The sequence below is a fragment of the Heteronotia binoei genome, chromosome 13, assembly GCF_032191835.1.
Source record: "Heteronotia binoei isolate CCM8104 ecotype False Entrance Well chromosome 13, APGP_CSIRO_Hbin_v1, whole genome shotgun sequence".
Lineage (NCBI taxonomy): Eukaryota > Metazoa > Chordata > Lepidosauria > Squamata > Gekkonidae > Heteronotia > Heteronotia binoei.
Window position 1 is genome coordinate 38,802,063 of NC_083235.1, and position 14,872 is coordinate 38,816,934.

At 42.9% G+C, this 14,872-nt stretch overlaps 1 protein-coding gene across 1 annotated transcript in view; it reads right to left on the bottom strand.

The window, feature by feature from the left end:
• The window catches only part of RAB11FIP4 (RAB11 family interacting protein 4), a 296,785-nt gene that overhangs the window by 197,239 nt on the left and 84,674 nt on the right, over positions 1-14,872 (bottom strand). The window contains exon 2 of the mRNA XM_060252683.1: positions 7,323-7,410. Within this exon, the coding sequence (XP_060108666.1) occupies positions 7,323-7,410 (88 nt within the window). The remainder of the gene's footprint in view (positions 1-7,322; positions 7,411-14,872) is intronic.

Genomic DNA, 14,872 nt, shown 5'->3' on the forward strand with positions numbered 1-14,872 from the left:
TTAATGGATACAATAGAATACATGAAAGCTTGGAACTATTTCAAAAGGCAAGTTCATTCAAACAATATCACTGAACCTTTTTTTTTAGAATTCTCACATTGTTCTGTAGATTACTTTGCACTAGGCATGTAAGAAGCTGTCAAGCAGAATTACAGTTTTAGTTCTGCTTTCCTGGCTCCCAGCTAGTTTCTCATGGCAAAATACCATTCATCTGTTAGCTGGTACTCTCTGTGCTATGGTTCCTTCTACATTTAGTTTCAATAACTGCATATTGCTCACACAGTCCCACTGCATCATGGACTTTTGTAAACTGTAAGTTTATTCCTTGTAAATAGTTTGTGGTTGTACATTTTTAAGCCTTGTGGAAGAGGGAATTTCAGCAGGGGGAACTTTTCACACTCCTGAAAGCATCTGTTAAAATTCCCTCTTGTGCAATCACGCACTCCAGGTCCTCTACACACACATTTATGAGACTGCAAATTGTTTGGCATAAAAGGGTTAAAAATGGCTAAGGATACAGATGGTCAGGCAGGAAAAACTTAAATTTATAATGAACATAGATATTGAAAGGCTTGTTCACATATGCACAACTTGTGAAAGAGCTATGTCAACAGCAAGGCAGAGGCTCAAATTGACAGCATTGGGCACTTTAAGGGGAAAAGTGCTGATGCACTGTTATGTAACTCCTACTATACCTGCTAATGAAATGCATGTGAGAAGCATGTGCAGCTAGTTAAGAATTGGGTAACATGATTGGCTAGCTGCACTATATCAACAGAGAGCCTAACTCTCATTCTCTGTGGGTTGATGAATACGGAGGACGTGCAGAGGAGTGGATAGCTATTTTGATCAGAGGCTGTTACTCTGTCGGACTGCTTGATGATGATGATGACTTGGTATGTGTAGACTACTCTCTTGGACTGTGACTGTGTACTGCTAACTTGGATGGACTAAACTTACTGTGTATTGACTATCTGGACTGCCTATTACTACTCTCTTTGCCTTACACCAAATACAACTGTTTCAACTGGCTTGCTGAAGTTTTGTCTTCATAGAACTTTTACTGGTGGCTGCATTTATCAGGGCACTCATACCTGCAGAACTTCCACGCACACTGACATCGGTTAGGGGCCCAGCGTGGTCTACGGGGGAGTAAGCTCTGTCTGCTGCAGCATTTTCCAGCGTTCTACTCGTGAGTAAGACAAACAGTTTTTGGGCGTGGCACTTTGTATGTGTATAAGGCAGAACCAATGGAGTCCAGCGTACATGTCTCTGGCTTCCTCATTACGAGGCTTAATGGAGACAACTACGTCACATGGTCGGAAAAAGTCACCATGCTGTTAAAGTACCAAGGTTTATGGGAGTATGTGGCAACTCCGCCAGACTTAACCGTGTTACATGCTGTTAATGATGCAGATGTAATAGCCAAGCATCGGAGTAATGATGATAAGGCATTCTCGTTAATTGGCTTAACCTTGGAAGATTCACAGCTCATCCATGTTAAAGGGTCTAATACTGCCAAGTCGTGTTGGGATGCACTAAAGGCTCTATATGTGAGAGAGAGCGTCGGGTCCCACATTTTCCTAATGAAGAAGCTCTGAAGTGCACGTTTGGAGACAGGTGGAGACATGATGACTCACCTGGAATACATGAAGCGCACTTTACTCCAGCTGCAGGAAAAAGAGGTAACTTTTTCTTCCCTGCAGCAAGTCTACATAATCCTCTGTTCCCTGGACCAGAGCTATGATCAATTTGTGGCTAACCTTGACGTTGTTCCACAAGCTGAGCTCACCGTGTCCAGCATTTCCCACCGACTGTTGAATGAGGCCATGAGGAGGAGAGACGCAGCTCAATTCCATGCGGCTCCAGCCCATTCAACAAATGTTCCTGCCCGGGAGGTTCTTAAAGGGGCAGAATGCAAAGCAGCTGCAGCTAAAGCATATGCTGTACGTAAGTGCTACTTGTGTGGAAGTCTCAAGCACCTACAACGCCAGTGCGGCTTGAACAAAAAGAAACATTCTCCTGCTGTTACAAAAGGAGGTGGGTGTAATGTTATCATTAATGATTCCTCCTGTAGTAGCCAGCAATTTATGATTGACAGTGGTGCAACGGAGCACATTGCCAAGGATAGAAGGCTTTTTGAGACATTCACTCCTACACAAGGTCAGTGTGTGAAGCTCGCAAACGGGCTGTCTGCCAATGTAGCAGGGAGTGGTCTTATCAACATCCCGAGCCTTGGGAGAAAGTTACACATGCTTAATGTTCCAAGCCTGAACTATAATTTGCTTTCAGTATCAGCCTTGACTGAACAGCACTTTAAAGTTTGTTTTACAGCTACAGACTGCAACATATGTGCAGATGGCATATCTGCTAAAGCCAAAAGGAAAGGCGACTTATATTTCCTTGAGAAGGAGCATTCAGTGCAGCATGTGAGTATGCATAAACCACCACATGATGATTGCATACATCTCTGGCATCGCAGACTGGGGCATATTAATTTCCAGGCGGTGAAGAAGACTCTTCAAGCTGCTGGAATTACCCCCAAACCATGTGGATGTTTCATAGAATGTGAAGTATGTAAGGCTGTCAAGTCCAAAGCAGCAGCAACTATGTCTCCTAGCAAGTTTCAGACTAATGAGATACTTGATTTAGTGTTCCTCGACCTGATTGGCCCGTTCCCTACGAGGAGTTTGGGCGGGGGAAGGTTCTGTTTATGCATAGAAGACCATTTTTCCTGGTATGGTTTCTGCTTCCTTCTTAGGTCCAAGGCGGAAACATTCCAGGCATTCCATAACTGGCTTCGCTTTGTGCATCGGAAGACAGGCAAAGTTCCTAAATCTATTCTTAGTGACAATGGGTCTGAATTCTGCAATGAGAGAATGATTTCTTTGTGCAGGAGATATGGCATAGAACGTAAATGTACAGCTCCTTATAGACCCCAGCATAATGCCTTCTGCGAACGAAGGAACCAATCCCTGTACAATATGTGTATGGCTATGTTAAAAGACAGTGATTTACCCTTGAGTTACTGGGGGGAGAGCATGATGTGTGCTTCTCATGTACTAAATTTGTCTTGGTCATCTGCTATAGGAATGATTCCTGCAGAAGCCTGGTATGGCAAGAAGCCCTCCATAGAGCATGTAAAAATCTTTGGGATCCCTGCATACGTCCATATCCCAAAGGAGCTCAGAAGGAAGGGAAAAGACAAAGCTGTAAAATTGTTGTTTGTTGGTTATTCTAACAATCATCGAGCTTACAGGTTCTGCCATGCTGGAGAGAAGAAGATAACGACCAGCGCATCGGCAAATTTCCTTGAGAGATCTGTTGGCTGGCAGCGAACATCCTCGACTCTAATCCTGCCGACAGCAGCGAAACAAGAGACACCACCCGTTCCTAGGAAGGGGAGGAGGAGCCCGTCGCTCAGCAACGGAGGAGTCAAGGAAGAGCCGTTAACCCCTGCATCTCCAGGAGTTGGTGTTTCCCAGCAGCAGATGGCAGCACAACAGACAGTGTCTGATGAATCTGCAGAACCGGTGCTCAGGCGGTCTACGCGAGAGACGAGGCCACCGGATCGCTACAGTCCAGGACAGGCATGTACTGTGATTGCAGAGCCCTCTAACTTTGAGAGCATTCAGCATCTATCACAGGAGGAACAGTCTGGATGGCACGCTGCAATGAGCTCTGAACTTGAGTCCCTGCGTAACCTAAACGTCTATGAAGAAACTACTCTACCAACCGGTCAGAGACTCATAGGTTGCAGATGGGTGTATAAACTCAAGGCTGGCACAGATGGTACTACTCAGTACAAGGCCAGACTTGTAGCCCAGGGATTATTGCAAGGGGGGCAAGATTACGACGAGACGTTTGCTCCAACCCTTAAAGCCACTTCACTTTACTGTGCTCTAACTATCGCAGCAAAACAGCACTGTATGATTAGGCATCTTGAAGTAAAAACAGCCTATTTGCATGCCCCATTGAGACACTGTGTGTATATGAAGAAACCACCAGGTGCCTCTGGTGACAATGACAATACTTGTTGGTTGCTTAAGAAATCCCTGTATGGATTAAAGCAGGCTGGATTCGAATGGAACCAGCATTTAGTAGATAACCTTAAAATGTTAGGTTATAAGCAAGGAGTTGCAGATCCCTGTGTGTTTACTAAGCAGAAGGGAGAGCAACAATGCACCATCCTAGTATTCGTGGATGATTTGGCCATAATATGTAAATCTGCCAAAGTAATGAATGATACTATTGATGCTCTAAGGTCCAAATTTACTGTGAGAGATCTAGGAGAAATTAAGCAATATGTTGGCCTAGAGATTGAAAAAGTAGATGGTGGATACAGAGTATCACAAAGGGCAAAAATATCCCATTTGCTAAAACAGTTCAAAATGGACCAGTGCAAAGGGGTGCAAAGTCCTATGTTCCCATGTAATGAGTCAGACAGCGAACAGAGTCCACTGTTCGATCAGGGGATATATCAATCCCTGATTGGCAGCCTATCATATCTTGCTAATTGGTCCAGACCGGACATAGCCATGACTACTAATGTATTGGCAAGAGCAGTGAAAGAGCCAAAGCAAAAACATTGGCTAGCAGCTAAGCATATCTTAAGATATTTAAAGCAGACCATGGATTTAAGTTTATTTATAACTCCTACTGGAGAACTTACCATGCATGCTTATGCAGATGCTAGTTTCGCCAACGATCCTGATACAAGGCAATCTACTACAGGAATGGCTATTTTTCTGGGTGGCGCCCTAGTTGGGTGGCGGTCACTGAAGCAAAAACACGTGGCTCTGTCTACGTGCGAGGCAGAATACGCGGCCTTGAGCGCTGTGTGTACTGAACTCATATGGTTCAAGCAATTGTTATTAGACTTTGGAATACGTCATGTCAATCCCATAATTGTGAAGGAAGACAATCAGGCTGCTATTCAGTTAACAACAACTCTTGGTGTCAAGAGTAGATCCAAACATACTGATGTACGTTTCCATAACGTTAAACAATGCTTGGAAGATAGACTAATTGTGCTTGAATACTGTGAAACCAATGACAATGTTGCAGACTTGTTTACAAAGGTTCAAACACATGTGAAGCATAAAGAAAGCTGTCTATCTTTAGGTCTTAGAAAATGAGAAAGGCAGTAATGCCATGCTGTGGAAATATTTTAACTATGAATGTTAAAGTTACATGCAATGTATAACCCATGTCGTTACATAGGGGGAGGATGACAGCATTGGGCACTTTAAGGGGAAAAGTGCTGATGCACTGTTATGTAACTCCTACTATACCTGCTAATGAAATGCATGTGAGAAGCATGTGCAGCTAGTTAAGAATTGGGTAACATGATTGGCTAGCTGCACTATATCAACAGAGAGCCTAACTCTCATTCTCTGTGGGTTGATGAATACGGAGGACGTGCAGAGGAGTGGATAGCTATTTTGATCAGAGGCTGTTACTCTGTCGGACTGCTTGATGATGATGATGACTTGGTATGTGTAGACTACTCTCTTGGACTGTGACTGTGTACTGCTAACTTGGATGGACTAAACTTACTGTGTATTGACTATCTGGACTGCCTATTACTACTCTCTTTGCCTTACACCAAATACAACTGTCTCAACTGGCTTGCTGAAGTTTTGTCTTCATAGAACTTTTACTGGTGGCTGCATTTATCAGGGCACTCATACCTGCAGAACTTCCACGCACACTGACACAAATGGATTTTTGGCTTATGATTCAGACACAACGGAGGTGCAATATTCAACCCACATTTTGTGAGAGGATTATATATACACATGTATCTTAGCAGCTGCTGTACAGACTACACACTGCTGGAGCTAAATAAAGGCATGATTCAGCCAATGGAAAGAACGTCTTCATCAACCATGTTCTCTACACAAGCCTAGTGTTCACAGTTCTTCATCTAATCCTCATAACAACCCTATGAATTAGTTCAGGTTGAGAAAGAGTGACTCTCCCAAAGTCACTCACTGAAGCTTCAATGCTAGCTGGGGAGCTGAGCCCAAGTCTCCCAGAAACTAGTCTGCTATTAACTCTCATATTGGTTCTCAGGCCTCTTTCTTGGAAATCAATCAGTCAAGAAATTGTTTTTGACATTGGTGGTGTGGAGTGTCATTAAGTCACAGCCAATGTTTGGCAACCCTGTAGGGTTTTCAAGGGAAGAGATGAACAGAGGTGGTTTTCCATTGCCTCCTTATGCATAGCAACCTTGGACTGCCTTGGTGGTCTCCCACCCAAGTATGAACCAGGGCCAATCTTGTTTAGCTTCTGAGATCTGATGAAATCAGGCAAGCCTTTTATTTAAGAGACCCATTTTCTGTGACCAAGATTATTAAATACACCTTAACACTTAGGTGCTTCCCAGATTCCTCACTGACCCCAGATTAGAAGTACCAGCAACAGTGCCGTCCTTCTCCCATGAAGGCTCCATTTTTCATAGGGTTTTTCAAATGTTGGCTGTGTCACCCACACTAATCACTTGCCTCCTGCTGTTGTGCAAAGCAAACTGCAGACAGTGAACTATTCTTAGTCTGCTAAGGTCTTGGGGGGGGGGGGGGGCTGAATAATCATACCAGTAGAGACCAAGTAATTCAGAGCATCCCCAGATTTTAAAAACTCAATGCATTTTTTTTCTGGATTAAAATTGAAGCAATGTTTTCCTCTTCTTACACACACTCTCTCTATATAGAATCATAGAGTTGGAAGGGATCTCCAGGGTCATCTAGTCCAATCCCCTACACAATGTAGGAAATTCACAAACACCTTCCCCCACATATCCCAACAACCCTGTTCCATGCCCAAAAAATGGCAAAAATCCTCCAGGATCCCAGGCCAAAATGGTCTGGAGAAAATTTGTTGCCTGACCCCAAAGTGGCAATCAGCAGTTCCCTGGGCATGTAAGAAAGGGCCACGAGAACTAAGCATTAATGCAACTCTTCCTGCCCTCTCTCTTATGATCTACCTAAGTTCCCAAAACCAGCATTGCTGTTGGATGGCCATCTAGCCAGTGTTTAAAAGCCTCCAAAGTAAGAGAGCCCACCACCTCCCAAGGAAGCCTGTTCCACTGAGCAACCACTCTGTCAGGACGTCCTTCCTGATGTTTAGCCAGAAACTCTTTTGATTTAATTTCAACCTGTTAGTTCTGGTCTGACCTTCTGGGGCAACAGAAAATAACTAGGTGTGGACCTGAGTAACACCTGAATGGGAAAACACCTTAAGTTCCATGCAAACTGCTCTGAACTTCCTTGAGGTAGAAACAACACAAATTAAAATTGCAACAAATAAGAAATACCTACCTTTAATTGCAAGCACTCCATGACAGAAATCTTTGAAATTGATCTTGCCCAAATCATTTGGATCCAAATATTTGGCAAATTTTTCCACCTTAAAAAATAAAATTAAGAAAATTAGCAAATAGAAACATTTTTCCCTATGAAAACCTGTTGTCATTTCCAAAATTTAACTATGGAGAAAATGGGTAATACGGTGTAACTGATCTTAAGTATATGTTAATTCCTACTGTGTTATCACTGGAGAGCAGTTTAAAAGAAAAGACAGAGCAGAAATAGGAAGTCAAATGGTTTAACACCACAAGTAGTCAGCTGATATTTAGGATAACATTATGAGGACCAGGGCTCTTTTTGTAGCAGGAACTCCTTTGCATATTAGGCCACACATCCCTGATGTAGCCAATCCTTCTGGAGCTTAAAGTAGGCCCTGTACTAAGAGCCCTATAAACTCTTGGAGGATGGGCTACATCAGGCTGCCGTGGCCTAACATACAAAGGAGTTCCTGCTACAAATAAAGCCTTGATGAGGACTGAAAAGTTTTACCAGTGCTGGGCTGCAAGTTACATGAGCAGGGTATGAGATCTGCCAGAGATCTTCCCCAAAAGCTATAATAGGAGATTATTTTGGTGGGACTTCAGCCAGTGCTAGGGAGCTGTCTATCTATAGTTGACCTTCAATTTGATCCATTCTGATTCAAAGCCTTCAAACTTTCCAAACATATTTGTTGTTCTGTATAAATTGCTAAGTGTAATTTCTGGGAAGCATCATATGTAAAAAAAAGTGTGGCAGCTAAGATACAAAACGATATTAAAAGTTGTAAACTTTTTCTGTCTAGAGTGCCATTTTTTAGTTATCAAGTGTCTGGAGATAATCAGTTGCAGTGCAAAGGTACAGATGAGTTATTGATTTTGTTTAAAGTTATGTTCTGCACTCTCATCATGAAAGCTCTAGTGCAATTCTGTAGGTGCCTCAGGCCTGTTTCCCGCATTACGGATTAAGAGTACGCTGGGAACTTTTATACGCTGCATGTCAACATACTTGAAGTAGTTTGATATGCCTGTTCCACCAGGCATACATGCAGCAGGAATTCACAATGGCCAGCATGTATAGAATACAATACGTATGTGTCACAGGTACAGATGTAATGCTGAAGGTACAGCTTTTATCGTTGGTACTCACTTGAAATCTGCAAGTGCCCTTAGAGTACATATAGGAATGTGTAGAGAAGAGACAGAATACCATGGTAGAAATGATCAAGTAACATGAAAAGCCCCAGGAACCATAAAAGGAACCATGTTGAGGTTCTTCCCAACATCAGCATTGTCCCAGGTTCCAGGAGAGGTAAGGTAGCCTGTGGAAGGAACTGAAGCATGAGCTTCTCCCATAGGATCAGAGGCATGACCCAACAAGCACTGCAAGGGGAATATGCTCTACTGGCTCCTTTGCTGCAAATCTACCAATGAAGAGAGACCCTTGCAGTGCAGTCTTCCTAAGCAGAGTTGTCCTTTCTAAGCTCATAAACTTTAATGGTCTTTGAACAGTTAATGGTTTTGGACTGCATGGTCATTGACCAAAATGGAGAATTTCACCTGAACAAACCTTTACATTGGTATTGCTGAGAAACACAGCCTTGCTACAGCAATTCTTGTTTGTGTGGGAAACCCTCTCTGCAGCATCTATGTCAATATCCAAGCACTGTTGTCATTAAAAGGACTTACAAGTTTTAATTCTAGACGATAGAGCAGGGTCTATTCATGAAGGGTCAGTGAATGAATTGTGGGTTAAATGTAATGGTAGATATCCACAAAAAGATTATTGCTGAATTCCATTCCACTGGATCCAACTCTATGCATTTATCTTTTAAAAGCATTTTATTCTGCTCTTCAGTGATAAGGGGGGGAAGCACTGGGAAAAATTGACTGGGTTAGAGAGGAAGCAGATTTCTGAAAGTAAAAAAACAAGAGCATCAGCATTTCTACATAGAGAAAGGCAAGAAACCAAGCTGGAGATGTTGACAGATATGAATCCTGACATGACCTAGATTCCCTATTTTCTGTGTTTTTAGATGCAACCACAAATCCTACTAACTTCTTAAACAGGGGTGTGGGGATGGCTTTACATTTTTATTTGCACAGGGTTTGAAATTATAAAAAATAACTGTTCTCTCTGTTGAAATATATATGTTGAAATATAGGGGCTATGGCTCTGTGAAGCAGTCTCTGCTTGGCATGCAAAAGGTCCCTGGTTCAATCCCTGGCACCTCCAATTAAAAGGATCAGGAAGCTGGTGATGAGAAGGACCTCTGCCTGAGACCCTAGACAGCCACTAACCAGTCTGAGTAAGCAATACTGACCTTGATGGGCCAAAAGTCTTAAGGCAGGTTCTAGTGTGTTCAGGAAATATGATACTGAACACGAAAGACTATCTAGTGATGTGATGTAATGTATGTTATTTTTAATTTAAAAAATTGACTTGCTAGATCAGAAGAATGGCTCATCTCCAGCTGCAGCCAATCAGAACAGTGGGATACTATGAAAGTCTGAATGATTCTGATGACGGGAAGGGCTGTGGCTCCATAACAGAGCAATTGCTTTGCATACAGAAGGTCCCTGGTTCAGTTCCTAGCATCTCCAGTTAAAGGTACCACATATTAGGTTGAAAGACCTGTGCCTGAGACCTGGGAGAGCCACTACCAATCAGAGTAAACAATAACTGAATTTAATAGACCGATGGTCTGATTCAGTATAAAGCAGGTTCGTATGATGTATTTTATGTGATTACTTCATATTTCTATTGACCTCCCTTTCAGTAAGGTGATGAATAATTTCTTCTTCATTGACAAATACCTACCTCTTGAACAGAGTACATTTATGATGCCATAAGCTAAATTAACCCCAGTGGGGAACACAGCACATTGCTCAGAGGAAAGATGGGGCTATAAAATTAGGTCCCACTTTCACATTTTATATGCTATTGTCTCCAGTAACTTTGAGAAACATATATAGTCACATCAAAAACTGACAAAAATATCAGGCACTGGTTTCTTCAAAATAAGACTGGAGGCAGGAAAGAGAGATCTAAGGAAGCTTCAGTTCCACCTTAAGCAGTGCTAAGCACTTCTAAGACAGTCAAGTTCAATGTAATTACATTTAGGATGGTTATAATTCAGTTTAGAATGTAACCTAAATTGTAACTCAATTTAGGATGGAGCAGTTGATCTTGCTGCAGAATGAAAATTAATTCAGGACCACGGACAGCAAACTGGCATTCTTAACTTTTAATCCACTACCACCCATCAAGTACACAACATCAGCAGTGAATGGTCTCCAAATCTGGATATTAAAAGCACCCCACACAACTGCAATTTTATATAGGTATATTTACTATGTACGATACACTGATATCAGGCACAGATTTCATGAGACATTTGGGTCTGATGGCCGTGGGCCAACTCATTAACGTTGCATTTGATTCCTATTTACTTTGTGTATCTTTTAAAGGGTCGGTGGAAAAGTACAGGATCTGGGATTTTATCCTCAAGGAGGGATGTGACAACTGTTCCTCTTCTGGCTGTGAGAAGCCACTCCAAGTAGTGTTTGTGTGTTGTGACATCAAGTCACTTCCAACTTACGGCAGCCTTATGAATTACTGACCTCCCAAATATTCTATCATTAACACCCTTGCTCAAGTCTTGCAAACTGAGGGCCATGGCTTCCTTTATTGAGCCAATTTATCTCCTCTTTTATGCAGGGAGGTGGCTCCTGTGTAAAATTTCCAAATGCTGCCTTTGCTTCCCCAAGTTTGTAATGCCCTCTAGATTTTTAGTTCATGATAAGCCTCATGGTCCTGGTTATGAATCACAACTCTAATCCAAGGCCCAGCCATCACTATCCACTCTTCCCACCGTGAGCCCCCAGTTCTGCTCATCAAAAGCCAAGTTCCCAGTTCTACCTCCAAGCTGCCCATGACATAGATGCAAGTCTCACTGGTCTTCAAATCTGTGTTCTCACTGGCAGGCCCATGCATGCACTCAATGATATTTTTGTTGATCTTTAAAAAGTTATTACATAGCTAGGATGCTAGATTAAATACACCACTGGTTTCATCCATCAGTGCTCTTAGATTCTTAACAGAGAAGTGAACGCTCGTGTGTGAATCAGGCCTCACAGCCAGATGAGTGTGAAGGGAAAGGTCCTACTATGCAGTTGTAGGGCACAGTCTCTAATTATCTTGTTCAAAGTGTAGGTTATATTGTCAAGCATCTTTCTGTCAAGGACCAGTAAAATAGCTACATCCACAGTATCTGTGAGCAGGGGAAACACAATTAAATGGTTACTAGGGCCTGGCAGTAAGCAACATTTTTCTTGAACAAACTAAAACAAAATAGAAACTATTCTTAAAAGCCTGTGAAAATAAATAGAAATAAAGGTTCTGGTTTCCAGTGTTCAGCCTGCTTATTTTAGAGTCACAGAGCCAGTTCTGCTATAACAAAAGCAGTAAATCTCCACTGTGCAGGAGACAGCAGTAAATGGAGTAGAGAAACAGCACATCCCTCCAAATTCCATGCTCAGGTTAGTTTTATTCATGCCTGGTAGGGAGCCCAAGCTGGTTAACTGATCTCTCTTCCTCTGCAGATCTCTATTGTCATCTCCTCCCACCTGTGATGCTATTTTACATCAGCCTGCACCCACATTATCAGCAAAAACAAAACAGAGTGGACCAGCTGTGTGACTGCACAGCCAGCATCCATACTATAGTCCAGTGCCACAGTCACAGAAAGGCAGGAGATAAGCACAAGACAAAATCCCTTTGCAGGTGTGAAAGGCAGGGATCAAGACTTGCTCACTAGGCTGCATTTTGGTTGGTCCTCAGAGAAAAGTATTTGGTTGATGCTGTTGTTACTTCATATTTCTATTGACAAAGACAAAGAGCGCCAAACAAATACACCCCAAGGGGAAATTTCGTTTAAGAGACATTTTGTGCAAAATCAATGCACAGGTTTTTCCTTGAACCAAAAAAAGAAAACAACCACACCCTCTCTATCTGATGGGGAGGTGAGAGTGGGAACCAGCAGGGAAGAGCTATTCTTGCACCTTCTTTGAGGAAGACACCTTCCGACTGACCACCCTATTTGCATAAAATGAGAAGATGCTACCTACATGGAAGGACAACAGTGAGTAGGTAAAGTGACACTCACTCTTAGCCTAACCTACTTTACAGTGTTATCGTTGTGAAGATAGAATGGGTGATAGACAAATAATGTAAGCAACTTTAAATCCCCATTGAGGGAGAAAGACAGCATATACATGACAGAATTTTAAAAAACACACACACACCACACATCCACACAGTGTGTCTCCACATAATTAGTTATCTATTTAAAATGGCCTTGCATCATTTATGGAAACAAGCTATTGTAGGAGCCCTTCTCACATCCTCAGGAAACTATTACCCAAAAAGCTCAAACTAATCCTGGTAGAGGCAACCAGTACATTTTGCAACAATTCAGGGCTTCTTTGCACAATCATCCATGTGGATGGGAGCTTTCTGAGAAAGCAGAGGTGTAGTTCAGATCCTTGCTCAGCTCACTGGGTGGGTGACCTTGGCTTACATAAAGTTGTTGCAAAAATAACATTGAAGGAGGGAGCCTTAAGTACATTGTCTCTGAGTTCAAGGATGAATGGAACACTGGTATTAGAATAGGACTTAAGAACGTTTTTTCTCTGGAGCCTTCTGTCATTTTAGCAGACAGCAGATGGGATAAGACCCAATTTACAGCTGATGCCCCAAAACTGATTTGCCATACATGCTGCCAAATTGCAAATAACTTATGACAATTAAAGCAAGAAGCTTTCAAGAAAATGGTTTGCCGTTGCCTTCCTCTGCAGAATCTTCCCTGGTGGTCTCTCATTCACGTATCAACCCTGCTTAGCTTCCAAGATCTGATGAGACCATGCTGCTTTCCCTCCCCAAGACCCCTCTACATGCAACATATTAGCATACAGGGTCAATGTGTATAAAGAAAGAACGAGAGTAAATGTGCCCATGTTGACTCTGCTCATAATCAATAGAGCCAGCTTCCCCCAGCCAAAAACTGTGCAAAACTGTACTCAGTGAACTCATTCCTGTTACCAGTTTCACACTAGGGCTTGTTCCGGGTGGAGAGCCCTTTTGCCCTTGGCACTTCTTACCGTTTTTGCACAAGTTGCTGCAGAGCTGTGGGTTGGCGTGCCGCTCTCCTGTGGCAAGCAGAAGCCACTTGTAAAAGGATCTTGCTTGCCATGGAAGAGTGGCACACCAACTCACAGGTTCACAGCAGCTTGTGTGAAAATGGAGAGACACACTGGGAGTAAAAAGGGCTCTCCATCCAGAACAAGCCTAGTGCAAAAACAATCTGTGTCCTGGTCACCAGGATGGAGTACAGGTATACAAACCTAGAGCCCACATTCATACATGTAGGATACAACTTATGCTGTTCTAAGACTACGTGACACCAATCTGTTGTGTGTTCAGGGCTCTGATCTGTGTTGCTTTGGCAACATATAAAAAACACTGGTGACATGCCTACATCCATGGCCCTGATGAAGTTGCAGGAAGTTACCTTGCAGTCCGAGTGGCTCATGTGATTGGTGCTTTTAGATTATGCCAATCCAGCATTGAGGCTAACTGCAAGAAAGGGGGTTGGTGCCAGCAACTCTATACCATTTTTGTGAGAGTTTTCTGTATGTGTGTGTACATGTGTGAGTGTGTGTGCACCTGGAAGTCATGTTGACCTTTGATGACCTACCCCTACTGTGGACCCGGAGGCTATTCAGGGAGGTGGCTGAATAAAGCCTGCCCCTGCCTCCCGACTGCTAGTATTCCACGGAGGTCTCCCATCCAAGTATTTGCTTAGCTTTCAAGATCAGGCTTGCCTGGGCTATCCAGGGCAGGGCAGCAGCTCCATCCCATTGATAAATGGATTGCAACTGACAGGTCCAATGAAGGGATAAGCAAGCCGAATCCCATTAGTAGTTTGGCACTGACTTCTGGCCATTATGACGCACACCCCTAACTCAGATCTCCCAGTTACCACACAGCTCTGCAACCTATTCTATGCCACTTTCGTGTCTCCTCTGGAAGCAATCACAGCTCCATTCTCCTTGCCGCTTGGTGGAGCAGGCCAGCAGCAATTAATCAGCCTCGCTGTAATAGCAAAAGGCTATCAAGGCAACCACTATTATTTACAGTCCTGTAAAAGGTTAAGGGCTTGTCGCCTGGCTAATCAAGATGCACGACAGAGAGCCCCTTTTGTTCCCAAAGACATAATCTACTTGAACACGTTGGAATGCTATCACAGAATTTAAAAAAAAAACCCAACCAGCTGCCAGCCACCAAGCAGCCCTGCTCAAGGCAAAAGGAAAAGGAATGGCTGAAGCACACTCTTTGTGTATCTTCAAATGCCAAATATTTCCCTATCTTTCCTTGCATTTGGGGACAGGGTAATGTCTCAGGAAAAGGCTACAGCTCAGAGGCAGAGACAATGCTTTGCATGCAGAATGTCCCAGGTTAAATCT